This window comes from Culex pipiens, chromosome 1 (genome assembly GCF_016801865.2).
Source record: "Culex pipiens pallens isolate TS chromosome 1, TS_CPP_V2, whole genome shotgun sequence".
NCBI lineage: Eukaryota > Metazoa > Arthropoda > Insecta > Diptera > Culicidae > Culex > Culex pipiens.
This window is the reverse complement of record NC_068937.1, coordinates 115,658,892-115,681,667: the sequence shown is the minus strand read 5'-3', so window position 1 is coordinate 115,681,667 and position 22,776 is coordinate 115,658,892. Positions and strand designations below refer to the sequence as shown.

The window sequence follows — 22,776 nt, the reverse complement described above, 5'->3', positions numbered from 1 at the left end:
GCACATATTCAGAATTATGGCTGTAGTTGTGAGGCTGGTTTTCTTCTTATCTTGCCTTTTAGAGCTTTTTTTATTGCTAGTGTTATTATTTTCGAACGAGAGATGATTAAAAGAGCTGAGTGTCATACCCCTTGGGTAAATTTTCTTTCGCAAACAGTTATGCCAGAGGGTAGGCAATAGCCATACCAATGAAGGCTAGTTGTAAAAGTGAGGAGATTAATTCGTTTATTTATTTCTGATATTGAAAATTATTTCAATTATCTCATACCACTTCCGTTTCCCGAAGGGATGAAATGTGGCATTGAATCAAGAGAGGGTTGGGCGGAATTTAAGAGAAATGAGTTTATTATAGCAAAATAATGTAATTGGGTCAATATCAATGTGTAAACAAAGAGTCTATCCGGCTCGTTCCTAATGTAAACATCAACTGACCTGAGCAGGATATGCTTTTGGACACTGGCCCATATAATTGTTTTGGCATTCTTGGCCGGCAAAGCAAATCTGTATTTTTCCATTGTTACAAAATAAAAGACGTTGCAACACACAAAAAGGATTTGCGAAAAATGTCTATTATTAAAAAATGTATTTTTTTTAGTTTGTTAGATGACTGTAAAGCCCAAAAACACTTTTGTTTGGCCATATGACCATATCACAAGTTAGGGTTGAGTTGAAAATTTTGAAAACCTTTTCTTTTTTCTTGTTTGCTTTTCTTTCAAAGCTTATATCAATTTAAAGCAAATTTATAGGGAGTTTCCTGACTTTTCGAAAAAAAATGTTTTGGAAATTAATAAAATTTCAAATAAATAACATATCAAATAAAATCAACTTGACAAAATTAAAAAGGGTAATTCTCAAACGAAATCGGGTAAAGTTGCCCGACCCTCTTTGATTTTCGTGAAACTTTTTCCTAATGGTTATTCTTTTTTTTCGTAAAATCGCGATAACTCTTGATGATTACAACTAAACCCCTTAAGTTTACATAACATTACATAATGTTACATTCTAAAAAACAACCTTGCAAAGTTAGAAAAAACACGAAATTCTAATTTTTTTTTGTTCTTAGCGAAAAAAATACCCTTCTAGGTCAATGTAGATTTGAAAAGTACATTAAATTTCCCTTAAAATGACATGTTCCAAAAAAAAAGCAGTTAAGTAACGAAAAATGGTAGATTCTTAAACTTTTTTAGTGTTTTTTTTTATGGAAAATACGTTTTTATGGAATTTCGACTATGCCATCAAATCGGGCGTCAAATTTAACATTTCCATCTTATCACCATTTCAGGCTGATTGTTTTATTGAAAAACATGCCTTTTTCGCATGTTCAAAGATTGAAGTGGTACTACCAGGGGCGCCGACTAGTCCAAAATGTTGGGGGGGCACGGTTGTTTTCCGAAATCAATAGGTAAGAGTGGCGATTAGATGTTTATGTTTCTTGTATATCACGAATTAAAAAAAAAATATTACGATGTGATACGGATTTTTTTCATCCGGAATCCATTTTTTAAGAAATATATAATTTATTAAAACGTGATTGAGAATGTTAATTGGAGGGAATTTTTCATATGTTTGGAAGGCGAATTCATTCTCATTGTCATATTCGTAGTTATTTTCTAGAAGTAACAGTCAATAATAAAAATAATCAGATATTTAGAAATTCAACAATACAAATATTCTAAAAATAAAAAAAAAAGTTAAATGCAAAAATTTAGAACTTCAGAAATTTGAGAATACAAATACACATTTAAAAAAATATCCATTTTTCAAATCTGCAATTTAGAAAAAAACAGATACACCAAATTCAATATTCCAAAATTAAAAAAAAAATACAGAGAAACCTCTCTTTATTTTTGAAAGCTTCAAAGGCGTTTTTTAGATCTGAACCTTCAACCTACAAATTGCTTTTAAAAGATTGCAAAAATGTTGCGTCGTTCCAGAGAAATTTACAAATTAAAAAAAACGTAACGCATCGCATAAAAAGAGAAAAAAAAAATAAAGAAAAAAAAAATCTAGGGTTACAAAAACTCATGACTTGAAAATGTTAAGAAATCAAAAGCAGAAATTTAAACAATCAGAAATTTAGAAATAACAATAAAATTCAATGTTTAAAAAAAATCGAAAATTTCAAAAGAAGAGAATTTATGAATTAAAAAATTTAAGAATTTAAGAATTTAAGAATTGAAGAATTTAAGCATTTAAGAATTTAAGAATTTAAGAATTTAAGAATTTAAGAATTTAAGAATTTAAGAATTTAAGAATTTAAGAATTTAAGAATTTAAGAATTTAAGAATTTAAGAATTTAAGAATTTAAGAATTTAAGAATTTAAGAATTTAAGAATTTAAGAATTTAAGAATTTAAGAATTTAAGAATTTAAGAATTTAAGAATTTAAGGATTTAATAATTTAAGAATATAAAGATTTAAGAATTTAGGGATTTAGGAATTTAAGAATTTAATATTCCATTTTTAAGTATTATTTTCTACTCCCTGATTTTTTGATATATTTTTTGAGGATGCAGTTAAAATTTCTATAGCCTTTTTATTTTTTTAAATCGATCATGAATTGCAGAAAGCAATACACTTGTGTTTTATGATTATAATGTGGAATTGTCTCAGATTATGTTTTAATTTGTCAGCTTCTCAGTAAATCGGTGTTCTAGTTTCCAAAAATTTACTTTTTGAAACAATTGTATTTTTCAGCTAAAATTGGTATAGAACGGTTAACAAATGTATTTGAAATCTTTTTAAATCCTTTCTAAAATTACTAAAAAAAATATTGAATTCCTCAGCATTTTTGTAAATGTAAAGCAGTCATCAAATGACCATTTTGAAAAGTGTTTCAGTTTATATTCGCTAAATCCTGATCTACAATGGCAAATCGCAGAATGTTGCGTTTGAAAACTTGGTGATTGTAGATAAGGTGCTATGGAAAAAGTACATTGGTTTTGTTTTTGAAACAACATGCACAGATACAAATCTTATGAGCAAATCCGTAAAATTTATGTTGACGACATCTCTCAAATCATATACCGATGCCTCTGTGCTCTTGTACTAGATAACTGATTTTCCTAGAGAGCACAGTGGTATAGATAAAACGTTATCGATTTAGAAAAAAAATGCATCTAAATCCAGAAAATTGTAAACGATTTTGTTCGAAAAATTTCAGCGATTTCGAAAACAACAAATGTTTTTGAGCTATTTTACGGATTCGCTTACAAGAATTCTATCCGTGTGTACAAACAATGTTCCATTTAAGTTTAAGATACTATTTTCAATTATTTCTGTGTTTTTTTACATTTGAAATAAAAATATTTTTCTTCCAAAATTTCTGGGGGGGCACAATGTATGCGCTGCCCCCTCAGCCAAATTTTAGGGGGGGCAAAAAGTACCGTGCCCCCCCAGAGTCGGCGCCCCTGGGTACTACCGAACCACCGTCACGAGATATTTAAAAACGGATCTCGTATTCGTGATCAGTGACAAAGGATACCGCTTAGGACAAAGTTCGAAAGGGTCGGAGCAACTGCTGAGTGAGTTTGCGGAGAATTACCCAAATAACTAATTTAAATTTAAATGAAACTAAATAAGTGTTGAGGGACAACCTTTTGCATAAACTTCGATAAAATCTCCCAGAAAAAAAAAATCAAAACATACAAACATGGTGGAAGATATTCCACGTGTTCCAGCACGGCTTATCTTTCCCCATTTATCAAACCCGTGTCACCAATTATCCATAACCTTCCCAAACAGGGTAATTTCCATTACCACAGTCACCCAGTCATCGCCACCCTTCCCGACCAACCTTTTCCTCCTCAATTCATTCGGGTCGTCGTCGTCGTCGTCAAACACCCTGAAAATAAGTGCACTCAACTAGTTAGTACTTCCACCGTCCCCCCAACCACGTCTTGTTCTTCTTCGTCGAACACTGTTGCAAGACATTCCCGAAAAAATAAAGCTTCTTCCCAGCAGTACATAGCAGGCCCACACTCACACGAACATCTCAGCAGGCGGACCGTTCGCTGATTGTAGCCTCCCACCACTACCAGCCCACCGCTGCGGGTGTTAGTGTCGTTGTAGATTTTCATGAACGGCGGCGCTCAAAATCAGCAGCAGAGTTGTAGCGTCCGCCAGAGGTGTGGAGTCTGCGCACCACGCATCAACACCAACAGTGAGTGAGAGGGGGGCTCACTAACTCACGCAGTGAGTCGTGAGTCGGAGCCTCAGATGGTTACTAGATGGGGGTGGTACTAGAGTGTGACGTTTTCACGTGCAGTAGCCCATGGCAGAAACAGATGCAAGTGAGATGTGTGAGTCGCGAGTGCTCACCAACTCACCGCTCGCGTGCAGTACCAGAACGCAGTGAGTCAGTGAAGCGTGATTTGTGATAAGAAGAACGGTGAGAGGGATTTTGCTCCTCGACGACGATGAACTTGGGCAGAACGGCCAGCCAGCAGAACTTGTGCTCGGTGGCTCTCACGGAACGGTCGCTTCTGCTCGGAGTCCTTCGCTCGGTCGTCCTTTCGCTGGAGGAAGCGCCATATTTGTGTCCGATCGTCCTCGCGCACAAGGACACCCGTCAAGTTCGTCGAGTTTTGGGAAATTTCAGAATTTTGGGACGGAGCTTTTCCGCGATCAACTTGCCTACTGGATTACCGACCACGAGAGTTCCTTCAACCGATCCTGGAGGTTGAACAGCCTACTGCCGTGCGTGAGAGGAGTGCCAAATCGTTCTGAGAAAAAAAAGTGTGAAAAATTCAGTGATGAAAGTGTGAATGATAAGAAATCAATCATTGCTACGAGATTGTAGCGTGCTGAAATGTGACATTTTAAAAGGAAGAATGTAATTTTTCTGTAGCAAAGCAAAGGGCAGCCTCCTTTTTGTGATAATCTGAAACATATCAAATGTGCACAACACCACCAGTGATTGTTCCAGCGAAAGTTCAGCAGCGTCAATCATTGCTCAAATGTGTGACAGCACAAATTCAGGGTGCTTTTTTATCAGGAGTAGTAACAAGGTGAGAAGGGATTTTATACGATTTGAATTTATTTTCGGAGTGAAAAATCAATTCAATTGTTGAACAATTCCAGAAAAGGCAATGGTTAAGGATCTCTCCAGTGAGCCATATATGAGATTTTTTTTCTTGCTTCCGCTGCTCCCTGCCTTTCTTCATACCCATCCTCCCGTCACGGGTTTCCATCGCCAAGTTTTCCACTGGTGAACGTGCTCCATTAACCTTCCCACCCGCCAGCCACCCTCTTTGAAACCAGAGCCACAGCCAACCACCGTCAGTCCGTTTCTGCGAGCAGTTGCGTTTTTTTGGTGACAATGATGCCAGATTTTCGGCAGTTTTTGTTGTGCTCATGTTAAATTAAAAAAAAAATGTTTCAAACGTTTTAAATCTCTAAGCTTAATAAGAATTAAAAATTTATTGAAAATGATGAAAACAGTGAAACTTAATTTTAAGAATCTACATGAAAAAAAAAGATTTATGCTGCATTTTACACTTGTTCAGTTGTTTTGCAATCGTTAATTTCATAAAATGTAAGTTTTGGAGCAGTTCTCTACGAAATCGATCTTTTTTTTAGTTTTAATTTTTGTATTTTTAATACGGCTGAAACTTTTACATCATTAGTTTGTCCATATAATTTTCCATGCAAATTTTGCAGCTGTCCATATAAAATTGATGTATGAAAATTCAAAAATCTGTATCTTTTGAAGGTATTTTTTGATCGGTTTGGTGTCTTCGGCAAAGTTGTAGGACCACACTAAAAAAAAATACACGGTAAAAAAGATTAGGTGATTTTTAATTTAACTTTTTGTCACTAAAACTTAATTTGCAAAAAAAAAACATTCTTTTTTATATGTTTCAGGGAACATCAAATGCCAACTTTTCAGAAATTTCCAGGTTGTACGAAAAATATTTGAACATGTTATAAATTTTTGAATCAAATCTGATTTTTTCAAAAAATTTAAATATTGGTCGCCAAAATTTTTTAACTTCATTTTCGATGTAATATCAAATTTGCAATCAAAAACTTCTTAAGTGATAAATTAATGCACATGTTTGCCCACTTTAAAAAAATAAATTTGAAAAGCTTTTATTCATATTATATTTTTAAAATTTTCGAATCAAGTCTAACATTTCAAAAGGGCCAAACATTCAATATTACGCCCTTTTGAAATGTTAGTATTGATTTGAAAACTTTTAGAATATTGTTTTCGAAAAGTTCGGAAAATTTTACGAATGTTTCATATTTTAATCGGACCATTAGTTGCTGAGATATCGACGTTAGAAAATGGTGAGTTGTTTGGGTGAGACTTAGCAAACATAAATTTTCCTGTTTTTAAACCTTTGCACGGCAATATCTCAGCAACTGAAGGTCGTATCAACAAAGTTCGAAAAAGCAATATATAGAAAATGTTTTCAACATTTAAAAAATATTTTTATTTCAAAAGTGGGCAAACTTTTTGATTGCAAATTTGATTTTACATCGAAAAATTAAGTTAAAAAATTTTGGCGACCAATATTTCGATTTTTTGAAAAAAATCAGTATTGATTCAAAAATTCATAACTTATTCTAAGATTTTTTGCCCATTCTGAAAATTTTTGAAGAGTTTGCATTTGATGTTCCCTAAAACACATAAAAAAAATAAAAAAAATGTTTTTTGCAAATCAAGGTTTAGTGACAAAAAGTTAAATTCAAAATCACAATTTTTTACCGTGTATCCATACCTACAACTTTGCCGAAGACAAAAAATCGATCAAAAAATTCCTTCAAAAGATACAGATTTTTGAATTTTCATACATCATTTTTGTATGGACAGCTGAAAAATTTGTATGGAAATTTATATGGACAAACTAATGATGGAAAATGGCTTCTTTGGGCAAACCGAAGGCACCATAAAAGTTTCGTTTTGATTAAAAATACAAAAAAAAATCGAATGACCAAAATCTGAGAGAATTTCTCTTTGACGAAAACAAAAAATGTTGCAAAAAAATAAGTTTTTGCGATGCTGTACACAGAACATTTTTTAAAATTCAAAGCACTAAAAAACCCAAACATGCTATAAATGATTCTAAACACAAGGGAAAACGTTTTAAAACTGATTTCAGCTGATTGCACTTCAATTTTCATTGAAATTTCATAGTTCTTTGAAAAAATATTTTTTGTTGCCCCCTGATTTTTCTGGCCGATTTGGAAGGGGGAGGGGGGGGACGGGATGACAAAAACTTTTAAAAATATGTGTACCAGCTTCAATGAATTTTAATCACTACGTAATTTTATCAATCATAAAATGGTTTAAGTTGATTAAACAACAACTCCATTAATTGGTTGAAAACTGGAGTGAAACTGGGTCCTTTACACTATAATAATAAATGAAAAGCGATTTTTGTAGTGTTTGTAGTCTTTTAAGATGTGAGCTATTAAAAATCACAATAGAAAACATTGCTTTTTAAAGTGTAGAAGTTAGGAGTTAATGTAACAATTTGCAAAATGATGATTGTTTTAACTTCAGTTGTACATTTATCTAATTTTACTTTTTTGCAAGGTCTTGATAAAACTTTTTTATTTGGTGTCCGTTTGTATTGCATTTTGTCTTTTGCAAGCATTAACATAACCCACACTTTTTTGCACCCTCAGCAAACGTCAAATAGATACAAACTTCTGCCGGATCTTTTCCGGAAGATATCCGGATTTTGTATGGTTTGACGCTTAATGAGGGTGCCGAAAAAAGGTAAACAAATCACTTCATGCATCAACCAGTAGAGCGGATTCGTTTATACGAATTTCACAACTCCGAATGTTCGCTCAAAAATATAATTTAGGGAGCGTTCTTTTATTACGTATCGCAAAATTTGGGATTTTTGATCCCACCACCCTCCCCCCTCGTAACAAATCGTAATAGATAAGCGATCCCCCCCTACTCCCCCTGTAACGCGTAACACAAAGTCTATTTGCAAATTTTCATAAGTGCGTTATTTGCGTTACGAAACATAATTTTTCATCACACCCCTCCCCCATCCCCTTTTGATAACAGATGCCGACACCCGCCCCCCCCCCTAACTGCGTTACGTAATAAAATAACGCTCCCTTACTTTTTGATTTCATGCTTTTGACAGGCCAGTCTTTCCAATTAGCGAATTCGGATTCGCTGATTCTAAGGCAGTTCCATTTGAATTCTCAAAAACCAAAACAGTGTCCAAAAGTATTAATAAATTTTTAGGAATAAGATGTGTTACCTCTAATTTAGTTTTTATCCAAATATATGCTTCTTTAAAAAAAGTTAAAAGACAACAGACAAAAACAGACAAAAAACATCCAAAAAGCAAAAAGAGCAATTCTCTACGAAATCCGTCTTTTTTCTTCAATTTTAATTTTTGTATTTTTTAATCCGGCTGAAACTTTTTTGGTGCCTTCGGTATGCCCAAAGAAGCCATTTTGCATCATTAGTTTGTCCATATAATTTTCCATACAAATTCGGCAGCTGTCCATACAAAAATGATGTATGAAAATTCAAAAATCTGTATCTTTTGAAGGAATTTTTTGATCGATTTGGTGTCTTCGGCAAAGTTGTAGGTATGGATACGGACTACACTGGAAAAAATAATACACGGTAAAAAAAAATTTGGTGATTTTTTATTTAACTTTTTATCACTAAAACTTGATTTACAAAAAAACACTATTTTTAATTTTTTTTATTTTTTGATATGTTTTAGAAGACATAAAATGCCAACTTTTCAGAAATTTCCAGGTTGTGCAAAAAATCACTGACCGAGTTATGAATTTTTTAATCAATACTGATTTTTTCAAAAAATCGAAATTTTGGTCGTAAAAATTTTTCAACTTCATTTTTCGATGTAAAATCAAATTTGCAATCAAAAAGTACTTTACTGAAATTTTGATAAAGTGCACCGTTTTCAAGTTATAGCCATATTTAAGTGACTTTTTTGAAAATAGTCGCAGTTTTTCATTTTTTTAAATTAGTGCACATGTTTGCCCAGTTTTGAAAAAAATATTTTTGAAAAGCTGAGAAAATTCTCTATATTTTGCTTATTCGGACTATGTTGATACGACCTTTAGTTGCTGAGATATTGCAATGCAAAGGTTTAAAAACAGGAAAATTGATGTTTTCTAAGTTTCACCCAAACAACCCACCATTTTCTATCGTCAATATCTCAGCAACTAATGGTCCGATTTTCAATGTTAATATATGAAACAATTGTGAAATTTTCCGATCTTTTCGAAAAAAATATTTTTGGAATTTTCAAATCAAGACAAACATTTTAAAAGGGCGTAATATTGAATGTTTGGCCTTTGTGAAATGTTAGTATTGATTTGAAAATTCCAAAAATATTTTTTTCGAAGAGATCGGAAAATTTCACAAATGTTTCATATATTAACATTGAAAATCGGACCATTAGTTGCTGAGATATTGACGATAGAAAATGGTGGGTTGTTTGGGTGAAACTTAGAAAACATCAATTTTCCTGTTTTTAAACCTTTGCATTGCAATATCTCAGCAACTAAAGGTCGTATCAACAAAGTCCAAATAAGCAAAATATAGAGAATTTTCTCAGCTTTTCAAAAATATTTTTTTCAAAACTGGGCAAACATGTGCACTAATTTAAAAAAATGAAAAACTGCGACTATTTTCAAAAAAGTCACTTAAATATGGCTATAACTTGAAAACGGTGCACTTTATCAAAATTTCAGTAAAGTACTTTTTGATTGCAAATTTGATTTTACATCGAAAAATGAAGTTGAAAAATTTTTACTACCAAAATTTCGATTTTTTGAAAAAATCAGTATTGATTAAAAAATTCATAACTCGGTCAGTGATTTTTTGCACAACCTGGAAATTTCTGAAAAGTTGGCATTTTATGCCTTTGAAAACATATCAAAAAATAAAAAAAATTAAAAATAGTGTTTTTTTGTAAATCAAGTTTTAGTGATAAAAAGTTAAATAAAAAAAATCACCAAATTTTTTTTACCGTGTATTATTTTTTTCCAGTGTAGTCCGTATCCATACCTACAACTTTGCCGAAGACACCAAATCGATCAAAAAATTCCTTCAAAAGATACAGATTTTTGAATTTTCATACATCATTTTTGTATGGACAGCTGCCGAATTTGTATGGAAAATTATATGGACAAACTAATGATGCAAAATGGCTTCTTTGGGCATACCGAAGGCACCAAAAAAGTTTCAGTCGGATTAAAAAATACAAAAAAAAATCGAATGACCGAAATCCTAGAGAACTGCTCAAAACTGAAAATTTGGTTTATTGGACCTTTTCAAAAAACTTTACTTGATCAACCTTTAGGTGGTTGGTGCCTTCCTCGCATTTTTTTATCAAAATATCTGAGATACGGCCTCAAATAAAGTTTATTAAAACATTAAAGTACTTATAACTTTTGATAGGGTTGTCAGATCTTCAATCCTTTGGGCTTGTTGGAAAGGTCTTTTGATTACCTATCCAACGATGGGTCGCATGATAGATCCGGACAACTTTTTCAACATAATATCTGAGATCCAGCCTCAAAAAAGTGTATAAATAACACTTAAGTGCTCATAACTATTGATGGGGTTGTCAAATCGTTAATCTTTTTAAAGCGTTGGAAAGGTCTTTTAAATACCTTTCTAAAAAGCATGGTGGATTTTCTTACAAAAACCACCCTTTTTGCAATCTTCGGAAGTTTAGCTTAAATTGTTTTTTTAGCATAACTTTTGAAGTACTTCTCTAAACTTCATAATATTAACTAGGGTCTTGTGGGACCCCAAGACGAATCGAATGAGACCAAAACGGTCCAAATCGGTTCAGCCAGTCCGGAGATAATCGTGTGCATATTTTTCGGTGCACGGACTCACATCCAGACACACGCACAGACATTTGTTCAGAATTTGATTCTAAGTCGATAGGTATACGTGAAGGTGGGTCTACGAGGTCGAGTAAAGAAGTTCATTTTTTGAGTGATTTTATAGCCTTTTCTCATTGAGGTGAGGAAGGCAATAACTCCAGATTAAAATATCGATTGCTGGCACCACTTCCATCCAGCACCAACTGACTCATACTTACTGTAGGGGGGGAAGGGCTGCTCCCTCGGTCCTTTTTCCTGCCCATCGACATCCTTCTGTATTATTAATACATTTTTCCCATCGGAGAGAGAGAGACCCGTCGTTCGCCGCCGTTCTGGGCCCAATCCAACTGCTATAACCAGGCGACCCCTCCGCTGCTGAGAACTGTGTCAGTAGTAACGCACACCAATACACACAAACACACACTCACGTTTGAGCATGTATTGCACTTGAAACACACGTGACAGCAATCAGAAGGGAAAACTCACCCCTCTCTCCACTCTCTTTGTTTGGCGGTGTGAGTGAGTTGTAGGGGGGCGGGATGTTTCTCTCTCCAACTCACACACGCACACAAGGCAAAGGCTGCTGCTCACTACTCACCACCACAGAGCACAAGCGAAAAGTTTTCATTCAAGAGCGTTTCGGCCTACTACGACGACGATTGCGTGTTCGGAAGTTTGTCAGTGTGTGTGCCAGGTGAAAAACACGACGACGATGACGGCTCACCTGCACACAGGACAGGCAGCAGTGACGGGCTAGGAAGTAAGCAATAGTAGGCCCGGCGCACGTCAGGTCATGGCAGGCTGGGACCACTGGACTGGTGGTTGGAACAAGAGGGATGGAAGGAAGGAAGCCGCGGTCTGATTGAATCGATGATTGTGAACTGCTCCGGTGGGCTGTTGGGAATGGTCATGCAAAAAGAGGAAGGGGGAGTGGGTGGTGTAGCGGGTTTCACGGTCAGCAGTTTTTCCATTCACTCCCCTCTGTGTGATGACTCGGTTTATGTTCCGATAGTGTAGGGGGGAGGGGAGAGTTGCAACCTGGAGAGTGACATACAGGCTGAAGTTTTTCATCGAATTATCCAACTTAGGTTGATTGTGGTTCAAGTACTTGGACAGTTTGATTGTGAGCTGGAGAAAAGCTGATAAAATACAAGTAGGGCAAGCCCTTCCAAACAGCAAAAAATGTAGATGATACTACGTACATGGATTTGCTGCTTGCCTTAGTTTTATTTTTATGTGGGTAATTCTCTACACCCAAAGTTAAAGAACGAGGGGATAGTCCTCACGAAAAGAAACGTGAGGAAAGTGCTATATTGCGAGAGTATAGTCCTCTCGCGTGTTCATTCGTTCATTGGAACAGTTCATCCTATGAGTGGCTTATATGGACAAACGACCGCCACTAAGTCACCGAACCATGGTGGCCCATACGGCAAAGGCACGGTTCAATATGCCGAAGGTCTTGGGTTCGAGTCTCGGTACCGGTACTTTTTTTTTGATAGATGAACTTTTTTGGAAAATGAACCATGAGTAAAGTACTCTCGGTAATTTCGGGATTTATCCTCTCAGTCCGCACACAGTACCATTTTACTACCGAATCGTGCTCTTTATCCTCTCGTATGCCGATGCCCAGTTCTGGGTGTACCGGTACCGAGACTCAAACCCAAGACCTTCGGCATATAGAACCGTGCCTCTGCCGTATGGGCCACCATGGTTCGGTGATTAAGTGGCGGTCGTTTGTCCATATAAGCCACTCATAGGATGAACTGTTCCAATGAACGAATGAACACGCGAGAGGACTATACTCTCGCAATATAGCACTTTCCTCACGTTTCTTTTCGTGAGGACTATCCCCTCGTTCTTTAACTTTGGGTGTAGGGTTGACAGAAAAGATGCATTTGACATGCTATTGGCAAATTATCACAAAAGTGTTCCGAATATGTGCGATGACTGTACCCACGTTACTGAGAATTTCCACGTTAGGTTTTTTTTTCAACCAATCTGTATTACTGAATGAATAGTTTTAGCTCAAAAAATAAAATAAAACCTTTTCAGCCAATAAACGCAGAGGCACTCCAACTGTTACCACCCGCTATTAAACGATTTTCCGATTTCCAAGTGCGTCCATTTCGATTCTGAAAAGGGTTCGATTACTCGTCAATTCACCTCCCAATTTCTCCCCCTTTCGCATCCCCAAGAAAAGCTTCCGCGAGTCCTCAAACGAAAGCCAATTTCCCAGTGTAACTCACCACCCTAAAAGTTCGATGAGCGTGGTGCAGCGATTTTATTTTGCCGGCGGTGGTTTGCCATCTGGTCTGCTGGCTGAGTGACTGGGGGAGGGTTGAGGGTTCCAGAATGGAATATGATTGCCACTCCAAGTGTGTTTGCGTAATGGAATTTCAATGGATAATTGCTGCCACTCCTCGAGTGGTTTGCCCCACCGCTCTTTCGGGTTGGAGTGGAGGTCCTCCACTCATTCGGAAGAATTTGATGAGAATGAAACTTTTGCTTCTGCCATCTCTGGAGAGGGGAAGGGGTTTGTTTGTGCCCCTTGCAAACTATAATGGTTGTATAAATAAGGGATATTTAAATGGTTTCCGATGAACGCATTTGATGAGTTAGTTGATAAGGTTAAATCTTTTTGTTTACATTTCTATTTGATGCTTAACTGGCAGGGAAATCTTTTGGATTAAATCCTCCTGCAGCTGGTAGAAACTTTCTTGGAACCTTTCTGTGACATTTTATTATATTGAATAACAGCATAATGTATAGCCCCTCATAAGTTTGTTCAAATAATTATCCAAAACTGAATTATTATTTGATGCTTAACTGGCAGGGAAATCTTTTGGATTAAATCCTCCTGCAGCTGGTAGAAACTTTGTTGGAACCTTTCTGTGACATTTTATTATATTGAATAACAGCATAATGTATAGCCCCTCATAAGTTTGTTCAAATAATTATCCAAAACTGAATTATTATTTGTACAAGGTTTTTCAAACCATTGATGAACTGCTTATAATCATCTCTTTGAAGTTTAATATTTTTGCTTTTGATAAAATCTTAAGCATGTTGAACCACTCCCTCAAACACAAACATGAAATTTAAGAAAAATATTTCTTGCTTTTTTAACAACTTATTTTTATTCCTTAAGAATTCTCATAAACGTAACCTAACTTTTTCTACACAGAAAAAAAAATCAATTCTCGTAATCGTGAATTAAGTTCACGAATGTGAGAAACACGAAGGAATTTATTCATGAGTATGGTGCATTTGCACCATAAACGTGAATATATTCCTTCGTGGTTCTCGCATTCGTGACTTTAATTCACGATTTCGAGAATTGTTTTTTTTCAGTGTAGAGAGAGTTTTAGAAGTTTTTGTTCAACAAATTTGAAATTTCTATTGTAGGGGAGAGTGGGTAGACTTGATCCCCTTTATTGTATCGCACATGACTCTGTCAATTTCTCACAAAACTATGAACTTTTTGCATGAATTGAAAGCTTAAACATTCAACTATGTTTGACTGATAAGCAGCCCAGGAGCATGTTGACAGCTCCCATACAAACTGAGCGTACCTCTTTTCTGGGCCCAGTGGGCCTAAGATGGCGGCCTTCGATAATGTCTAGCCAAGTTTTTGAAAATGGCGAATTGTTTAAATACATATAGTTTTTTCCTTGTTTCGGTTTAAAACGACAAAATAAGTAGTCTGGAATCATTTTCTTAAAAAACCTGTTTAGAGATACGCCACGTTCAAATATTAGACAAGAACAGTTGAAGTGAGCGTGCCGCGAATGCCGTCACGAAAAAAACGTTTCCCATGCAAATTTTGAGTGGCGTATTTAATGGGCGGACGAGGCCCACAGGCCATCTGTTGGTGAATACGCGCACTCACGAAATCTGTCATCTTAGGGTCCGGTTGCTGATAAGGGTATTCATCAGAAAAACTCTTCGAATCAAGCCAAGCGCTTAAAAAATATTTTAAACCGGCATTTTCAAAATGTTAGGGGTAATTTGATCCCCCTTTCAACATTTTGAAAAAATCTTAAGCACAATGTTTCTTATTAACCTAAACTTTTAATTTTCTATAAGTTACAGCAATTTCACATTAAACCTGTACGTTTGTGTTCAAAATATAACAAGTTTAGCATGCAAAATATTTAAAAACTTAAAATTTTCTTTTTTAGTCCAAAATTGAGCATGTTTACAAAAGCTGGTTATTTTTTGTTAACAAAACTTTTGAAAAATGGTTCAAACTGCAGTAAGTTATGTACAACTATACTCAAAGAAACTATGTACGAAAACCAAGCCCAACTATTTAATCTTGAGGCTGATTCCAGTGACTAAAAATGCAGGGATCAAGTCTCCCTAAGCGCACTTTTTTAAACAATTGATTGTAAAAATAATATGACGATAAATTTAACGTCAAATGCGTAAAGGTTTTGGAGTTGATATGTTTATCAAACAATTCTTGCTTATTTTTCAAAAGGTCGTATGTACATAGGAAACCCTAGAATTCATGTATAAAAATTTTTTTTTTAGTAATTTTTGAGTGTTTTCTACACTTATAAAAACAAAGAAAAAGATCTCTTGAAAGTTTTTTGCAGCACTGTTTAGAAAAATGTGTGTAACTCAATCTAAACTTTTTTAATTTTTTTTTGTTTTCTACAATTAGTTTTAGTCAATTTCGCACAACTTTCTAGAACAAAGCTAATTGTTTTACCCACATGCTGACGAGATACAGGCTTGGGATCAAGTGTCCCCGGGGATCGAGTCTCCCCACTCTCCCCTACACATTTTTTTAACTGTTTTGGGCTGTTCACAAGACAACTTCTCTGTTGATCTGTCTATTTTAAGAGGCTTGTTTTGGGCATTCTTTTGCTATTTCACTATAAAAAGTTGCTCTTTTTATCAATAATTGTGGGATGTTATTGTACTTCATACGGTTATCAAAAACCAGTTCTGAAGTGATAATTTCACAAAAAATATCAGGGAATTCAGAAAACCATAATCAATTATGTTTGCAAAAACTGGGTCAAATGCCATGTTTGTTTACATCTTTAAGAAAAATGTGTTCGGAATTTGTAGATTTGAAGGGTCAAGCTCAATATTTGTAGATAAGGGTTTAAATTATCTCAAGAAGAAATTTTTAACATATTTTAGTTGTTTAATTAGGGCACTTCATAGAAACATGGGCTACATTATCAGTTTTTTGGACAATTTCACATTTTAATTTTAAAGATATTGTTTTCGAAAAAATCGGATATTTTAACATTGAAAATCGGACCATTAGTTGCTGAGATATCAACGTTAGAAAATGGTGGGTTGTTTGGGTGAGACTTAGAAAACATCAATTTTCATGTTTTTAAACCTTTGCATGGCAATATCTCAGCAACTGAGGGTCGTATCAACAAAGTAAAAAAAAAAATCAAAATATAGAAAATTTTCTCAGCTTATCAAAAATACTTTTTTCAAAGGTGGGCAAACAAGTGCACTTATTTAAATAAATGAAAAACTGCGACTATTTTCAAAAAAGTTACCTAACAATGGCTTTCACTTGAATACGGTGCACTTTATCAAAATTTCACTACAGTACTTTTTGATTGCAAATTTGATTTTACATCGAAAAATGAAGTTGAAATTTTTTTGCGAGCGATATTTCGATTTTTTGAAAAAAATCAGTATTGATTAAAAAATTCATAACTTGGTCAAAGATTTTTTGCACAACCTGGAAATTTCTGAAAAGTTGGCATTTGATGTCCTCTAAAACATATCAAAAAATGAAAAAAATAAAAAAAGTGTTTTTTGCAAATCAAGTTTTAGTGACAAAAAGTTAAATAAAAAATCAGCAATTTTTTTTGCCGTGTATCATTTTTTTCAGTGTAGTCCATATCCATACCCACAACTTTGCCGAAGACACCAAATCGATCAAAAAATTCCTTCAAAAGATACAGATTTTTGAATTTTCATACATCATTTTTATATGAACAGCTGCCAAATTTGTATGGAAAATTATACAGACAAACCAATGATGCAAAATGGCTTCAAAATGGGCATACCAAAGGCACCAAAAAAGTTTCAGTCGGATTAAAAAATACAAAAAAAAAATCAAATGACCGAAATCTGAGAGAACTGCTCAGGTATATCATGACGGCCTTTTGAGGTTATGTTGAAAGCTACCCTTTTTGTAGTCGTCTGAATTGTTTTTTTAACCTTATTTTTAAACAACTTAATGAAACATTACAATTTTCAATACCAAGCTGTCGGACCCGGAACTGGATCGAGTAGAACACATCCGGACAGAATTCGTTCAACCAAAACCGAGAAAATCAAGTGCATATTCTCGATCAACATCCCCACACACGTTTGCTCAGAATTGCTCAGATGTTGAGTCGATAAGTGTACATTAGGGTGCCCAGAATATGGGACTTTTTCTCAAAACTTCGCTCCACAAGCTGAATATTGTTCCTTGAGCTGTTTAGGACTCTGAGTCAAATATGAGCAAAATCGGTCACCATTTACCCATTGATGCTCGAAGGTTTATGGGAAACCCAATTTTCTCACGATTTGGCCTGTACAGTGCGCTTCGTCCATCAAAAGATTCTCAAAAGTGGGATTCTTATTGGAAATTTAGTGCTCTACAACTTTGTACAACATACCAAAGCTGTAAAACTCGACCCTGGAAAGTTATTAGCGATTTCAAAAAGTCAGTTTTGCATGAAAAACATTTTTTTCACCAACTTTAGGCTAGGGTATCAATGGGTTAATCTCAACCAATTTCGCTCAAAATTTGCACAGATGCTTAAAATTACCCAAAAAAACTGTTTTTCGCTTGTGTATACATGAAAGTGAAAAGTTTGCTTTTAGCGTGATTTTATAGCCTGTCCTTAGTAAGGAATGCAAAAATATTCTAGATCACTATAATTTAACTAGTATCGCCATGAACGGCAGTACATTACCCTGTAATGTTATTTTCTTTTACAAAAAAAAAAAACTGAAAACTTTTGGCAACTGTCAGCATGCTCCAGCTGCAATGGCGTCCCGCCAAAAGCGACAAAGTTCAACCCATCATCGCGTCATCTACCAGTCATCTTTCCTGACACTGCCTCTCCGGTACATACCTAGCTGTGTGTGCATTGTTGTAAATAACACAACATAAATTTAGCCCGAGCGCGTGACACACGGAAAAGTCTGGCGACAAAGTGCACCACTTGTCACTTTGCCGTTGTTGTAGTGTCATATTTTATTTGTCACCTCGTGGACCCCTCGTCGTAAGAAGTGGTGGGAAGGAGGAGAAGGCAGTGGAGAGGAAAACGAATGTTCAGGACAACATGACAGCCCTATACTCTAAATGTCTCGGGTTCTCTTTCTCGCTGTTGGGAAAAATGGGACAACAAGAAGAAAATGAAGGGGCAGTCGTTTTCTCACGTGACTAAACTGGAGAAAAAAAAGCCAGAGTATTGTTTCCCACGGATGACGGTCGGCAGGGTGAGATTATGTTATTCTTGTTTCAAACTATAGAGAGCGTACCTTGATGATAATGACACAAATAAAGTAAAATGAGTGTTCGGTTTAGGCTGACAGTACTTTGAAGTACTTTTCACTTCACTAAAAACCGTGCTGATAAGATCAACGTTACGTAATTAGTGAACAATCTAGCTTGCAGATGTCAAAACAAATTAAACTAAAATCCTAATGAACTTCGCCTAAACTGCTTAAATCAAACCTAAGAATGTTTCTCAATTCGTCATAGCTGGCTACCTTAAACTTCGGAATTTGTTAGGCCTACTTGATCATTTCACAGCTACAAGACAACGAAAAAAGTATAAAAAAGGAAATAAACACACACAAAAGCTATTGTCGCTCTGGCACTAAATCGAACTGAGCGATTTCCACTCTCGCCGCGCTTTTTCTCTCCGCCTTTTTCTGTCTAGCCCGTCTAGCCTAATTCGGTATTACTCGATCAGTGTGTAAGCCAAGTTTGTTGTGATTCCTCCATCTTGTTTTGATTGGCGAAAACTTATGTCGATGGATTTTAGCTGATTTAATTTAAAACGAAAGGAAATATGTACTTTTTTTACTTGCATAAATGGCCAACATCATCATCCAAAACCTACGACAACAACACGCAAGCACTGATTCTATTTAGTTGGACAAAAAATGCGGAGAGAAAAAGTTCGGCGAGAGTGGAAATCGCTCGTTTCGGTTTGGTGCCAGAGCGACAAAATGTTTTTCAATGACGTTTAACCTCGCGTTCAACACAACATCTCGTTGCACTCAAAATTAGAGTTGATCAGTTTGCGGAGCGTAGTGTCAGATAAGTCGCCGCGAAAATTCGATTTATTTCCGAAACCACAATATACGTATAAATTCTAGAATCACATCCCGAAAGATTGCTTTGGCCGTAAAAAATAAGTAAAAGAAAAAGTGAAAATCCCCAAAAGAGAAAAAAACGTTTTATCGCTTTTCCCCAACGTTGAAAAACTGTCCGAAAAATTCATTTGGCATCCCGGCTTCCCCAACCCCCTCCTGCTTTTTTCCCCTAATCCAAGAAGGCCGCACTGGTTCGGTTTGAAAAGTTTTCTCGCAAATTTTTCGCCGTCCCGTCGGCCCTGCTTGCACCAGAAATGGACCAATAATTTTTGTTGGCCGGGGCCGTTGCCCTGGCTGGCAGGGGCCTTTTGACGGCCACCGCCACCGCTTGGGAACATATTTGTTTAGGCTCGTTAGCAAATGGTTTTCCAATATTTTCATTCACGTTGGAGTAGCCCTCGGCTGCTTGCCAGCTTTGCATGAGAGGAGGTACGAGAGTTTGTTGCTGTAGTGGTGATTGCGGAGGTTGCGGTGAACCACATCAAGGAAAAATTTCTTTCGAGGAAAATTTGTGAATGTTTTCGATGTTGGAGAGTGAACAATGTTTGCTCGAGCGTGGGCATTCTTTGTACTATGCGTGCCATTTTCAGGCTTGATAAGTATAATCCTGCGAACAACTATTTTAAGAAAAATACAAAGTTTTCTGATATTATTTAACCTTAACCACCTGTTAAGATTAAATACGTTAATTTCTTTAAAAATCCATAAACTACTTTTTAACGGTCAATTTGAACGGTCTAAATCTTACTTCGACAATTTTTAATACACTTCATTCCTTCTACACTCGTTTGGCAGTAGAAACTGAAGAACATGACAAAAAAAATCCTCGTTTTTGAATGGATTTACAAAAACAATTTTAACTCCTTTTAAATTCTAAAAAAGTTTTTCAAGTTTGTATCAATAATTCAACGGCCATTTGAACGATCATAAACTTACCGTAAGAGTCTTAGAATCATGAGCTGTGGTCAATTCTAAATTACCGTGGTCAGTTGCGATCATTTAAATTGGGTCCTAAACTTTAGCTTAAATTTCTGAGTACAATGGCCTTTCGTAAGACCGAAAAGGACTTTTAAAAGGACTTTTAAATCAACCTTAACAAAATAGGGGACCATAGTTGATCCATCGAAAAAATGTTGTCTTGTAAATTTACTGTTTTGCATTAAAATGAAAAAAAGTGATCAGCAATCGTTTTCAACCTTTTTTTCCGTTGTACACAAAAAATTACATAGGGCTTTAGGACCATATTGACCTGATTGTTGAATTTCATTTCGAAAGAGATTTACGTTTATTTGTATGTGGTGGAACTTTGATACCTACAACTAGAGGGTGACGAGCGGGAATTCCCGGGAAATCGACCATTTTTGGACTTCTCGATTCCCGGGAAATTCGGTCGAGACTCCCGGGAAATTTTAAACTTGTAAGTGTTGAAGCAAAATCATAATCAGAAAATTACTTGAAAAATTCAAAATTGTTTGGAACATTGCATGTTCAATGTTCGATGCTCAAGTTCAAATAAACCAATACTTCTCTAATCTTCCTATTCAGAAACAGAAAAATTTAACTTGTCAAAAATTCCAATAACAATAATTTAGCGAAGCCAAAAAACTGGACACAAAATTTACCTTATAGCATATTTAGTAGTTACACCCCAGAAATGAAATCTAAAGGTTTTTAATATAATTTTTATTTATTATTTCTATGACGAAAAAGCTTTTTCAAAATAAGTAATCCATATCCTCTCTCGTAATCCTCATATTTTTTAATTCTTAGTACCTAAGTTAATTTCGCTGTATCAAGGTAATTTATTTTTTTGAAGTCAATGCGTGATTTTGTGTTTGACGTCAATGTCAACTTCAATTTTAAATTATATTTTGAAAAAAAAAAAAACTCTGGCAGTGGCAATCTTTGTAAAGTTAAGGTCCGCCAAAATAGAGGTTTTCCTGACACGGTAAATATTTCTTAAATGAATATCTACAGTTGACCTTAAAAGATAAAACAATTTTTAATTGTGTTTTGAGTCTTTTTAAACGACTATAGTTCCTCAAAATAAAAAAAATATACGTTTCATAGCATAGAATAAGAAAAGAAACAAATTTATTACTATTCTTTTTAAATATTGCCACTATTGGCATAGTAAAGGAGCGGTCGTGGCTGAATGGTTACGATGTTCGCTTTATAAGCGAATGGTTCTGGGTTCGAGACCCATCTGCTCCCAATGAGAAAGTTCTGGACTCATTGAATTTGGAATTAATGAAAAAACATGAAGCTCACGGCGGGGTTCGATCCCCTGTCCTTAGGATTGTCAAGCAAAAATGCTTTCCACTTAACCACAGACCAAGGATTATTTACGCCGCCGCAGTCTGGTGGCAAAAGACTAAACAAACAGCTGTTCAGAAAAAATTAAGCAAACTTCAAAGATTGGCATGTATTTCAATCACCGGAGCTATGAATAGCACTCCTACGGAGGCGCTGAATGCTCTGTTGAATTTACTTCCTCTTAATCAGTTCATTGAATTACAAGCTGTTAAAAGTGCATTATTGATGAACCGGTCCGTAAAGATTCAGGAAAAAGATATGACGGGTCATTTAGAGCTCCTCAAAACCTTTAATCTGAATCCTACGTTGAACTCAATAGTAGACTGGATGCCGACTAGGGCCAACTACGATGTTCCCTTTAATGTGGTCGCAACAAGTCGCTACATATGGGAACAAGGTTCAGGCTCTATTGTCTTTTACACGGATGGCTCAAAAATGCATAATATGACAGGAGCTGGAGTTTTTGGCCCTGGGATTAAGAAATTTATATCGATGGGTCTATATCCAACAGTCTTCCAAGCTGAAATTTTCGCAATTATTGAATGTATTCATATTTGTTTAAATCGTAACTATAGATATTCTAATATTTGTATCTTCTCAGACAGTCTGGCTGCTCTAAATGCACTCAAAGGGTATACCTGTCAGTCAAAACTAGTTTGGGAAGCAATTATGCTTTTGAAACAATTATCTTTAAAAAACACTGTTAATCTATATTGGGTTCCTGGACATTGCGGAATAGATGGTAATGAAGCGGCAGACTGTCTAGCCAGGGAAGGATCTGGAACAAACCTGATTGGACCGGAACCCTTCTTTGGAATACCAGACTGTTCCTTGAAAATGGAATTAAAACGTTGGGAAACATCTATGGTAATGTCTAATTGGAATGCGGCTATAGCTTGTAGACAATCAAAAAGGTTTATTTATCCTTGTGAAAAATCATCTCGAGTTTTACTAAAACTGGATAAAAGAAATCTCAGGATCATAATTGGTTTATTAACTGGTCATTGCCCTTGTAGGTATCATTTAGTTAAAATGAACAAATTACAGGATTCAAGATGTCGTTTTTGCAACATCGAAAATGAAACATCAGAGCACCTGCTGTGTGAATGCAGTGCTCTTATTCAAAGAAGAATTTTATTTTTAGGAAAAGGATTTTTGCTACCCAAAGATATTTGGGAAGCGAGTCCTAGTAGGGTAATCGACTTTATCAAACGAGTCGATCCTAACTGGGACGAAT

At 35.5% G+C, this 22,776-nt stretch overlaps 2 protein-coding genes across 6 annotated transcripts in view; one reads left to right on the top strand and one right to left on the bottom strand.

The window, feature by feature from the left end:
* Positions 1–22,776, bottom strand: part of LOC120416206 (polypyrimidine tract-binding protein 2) — a 325,004-nt gene that overhangs the window by 47,207 nt on the left and 255,021 nt on the right. The window lies entirely within an intron of this gene.
* The window catches only part of LOC120416050 (rho GTPase-activating protein 100F), a 96,690-nt gene that overhangs the window by 44,050 nt on the left and 29,864 nt on the right, over positions 1–22,776 (top strand). The window contains exon 1 of one of the 5 annotated variants that reach the window (XM_052706199.1): positions 4,250–5,008. The exons of 3 other annotated variants lie outside the window; for them this stretch is intronic. In XM_052706199.1, coding sequence (XP_052562159.1) covers positions 4,958–5,008 — 51 coding nt within the window. In that variant the 5' untranslated portion in view covers positions 4,250–4,957. Of the gene's footprint in view, positions 1–4,249; positions 5,009–22,776 lie in introns of those variants that run through there. One more of the 5 variants, XM_039577728.2, reaches the window with a different exon arrangement.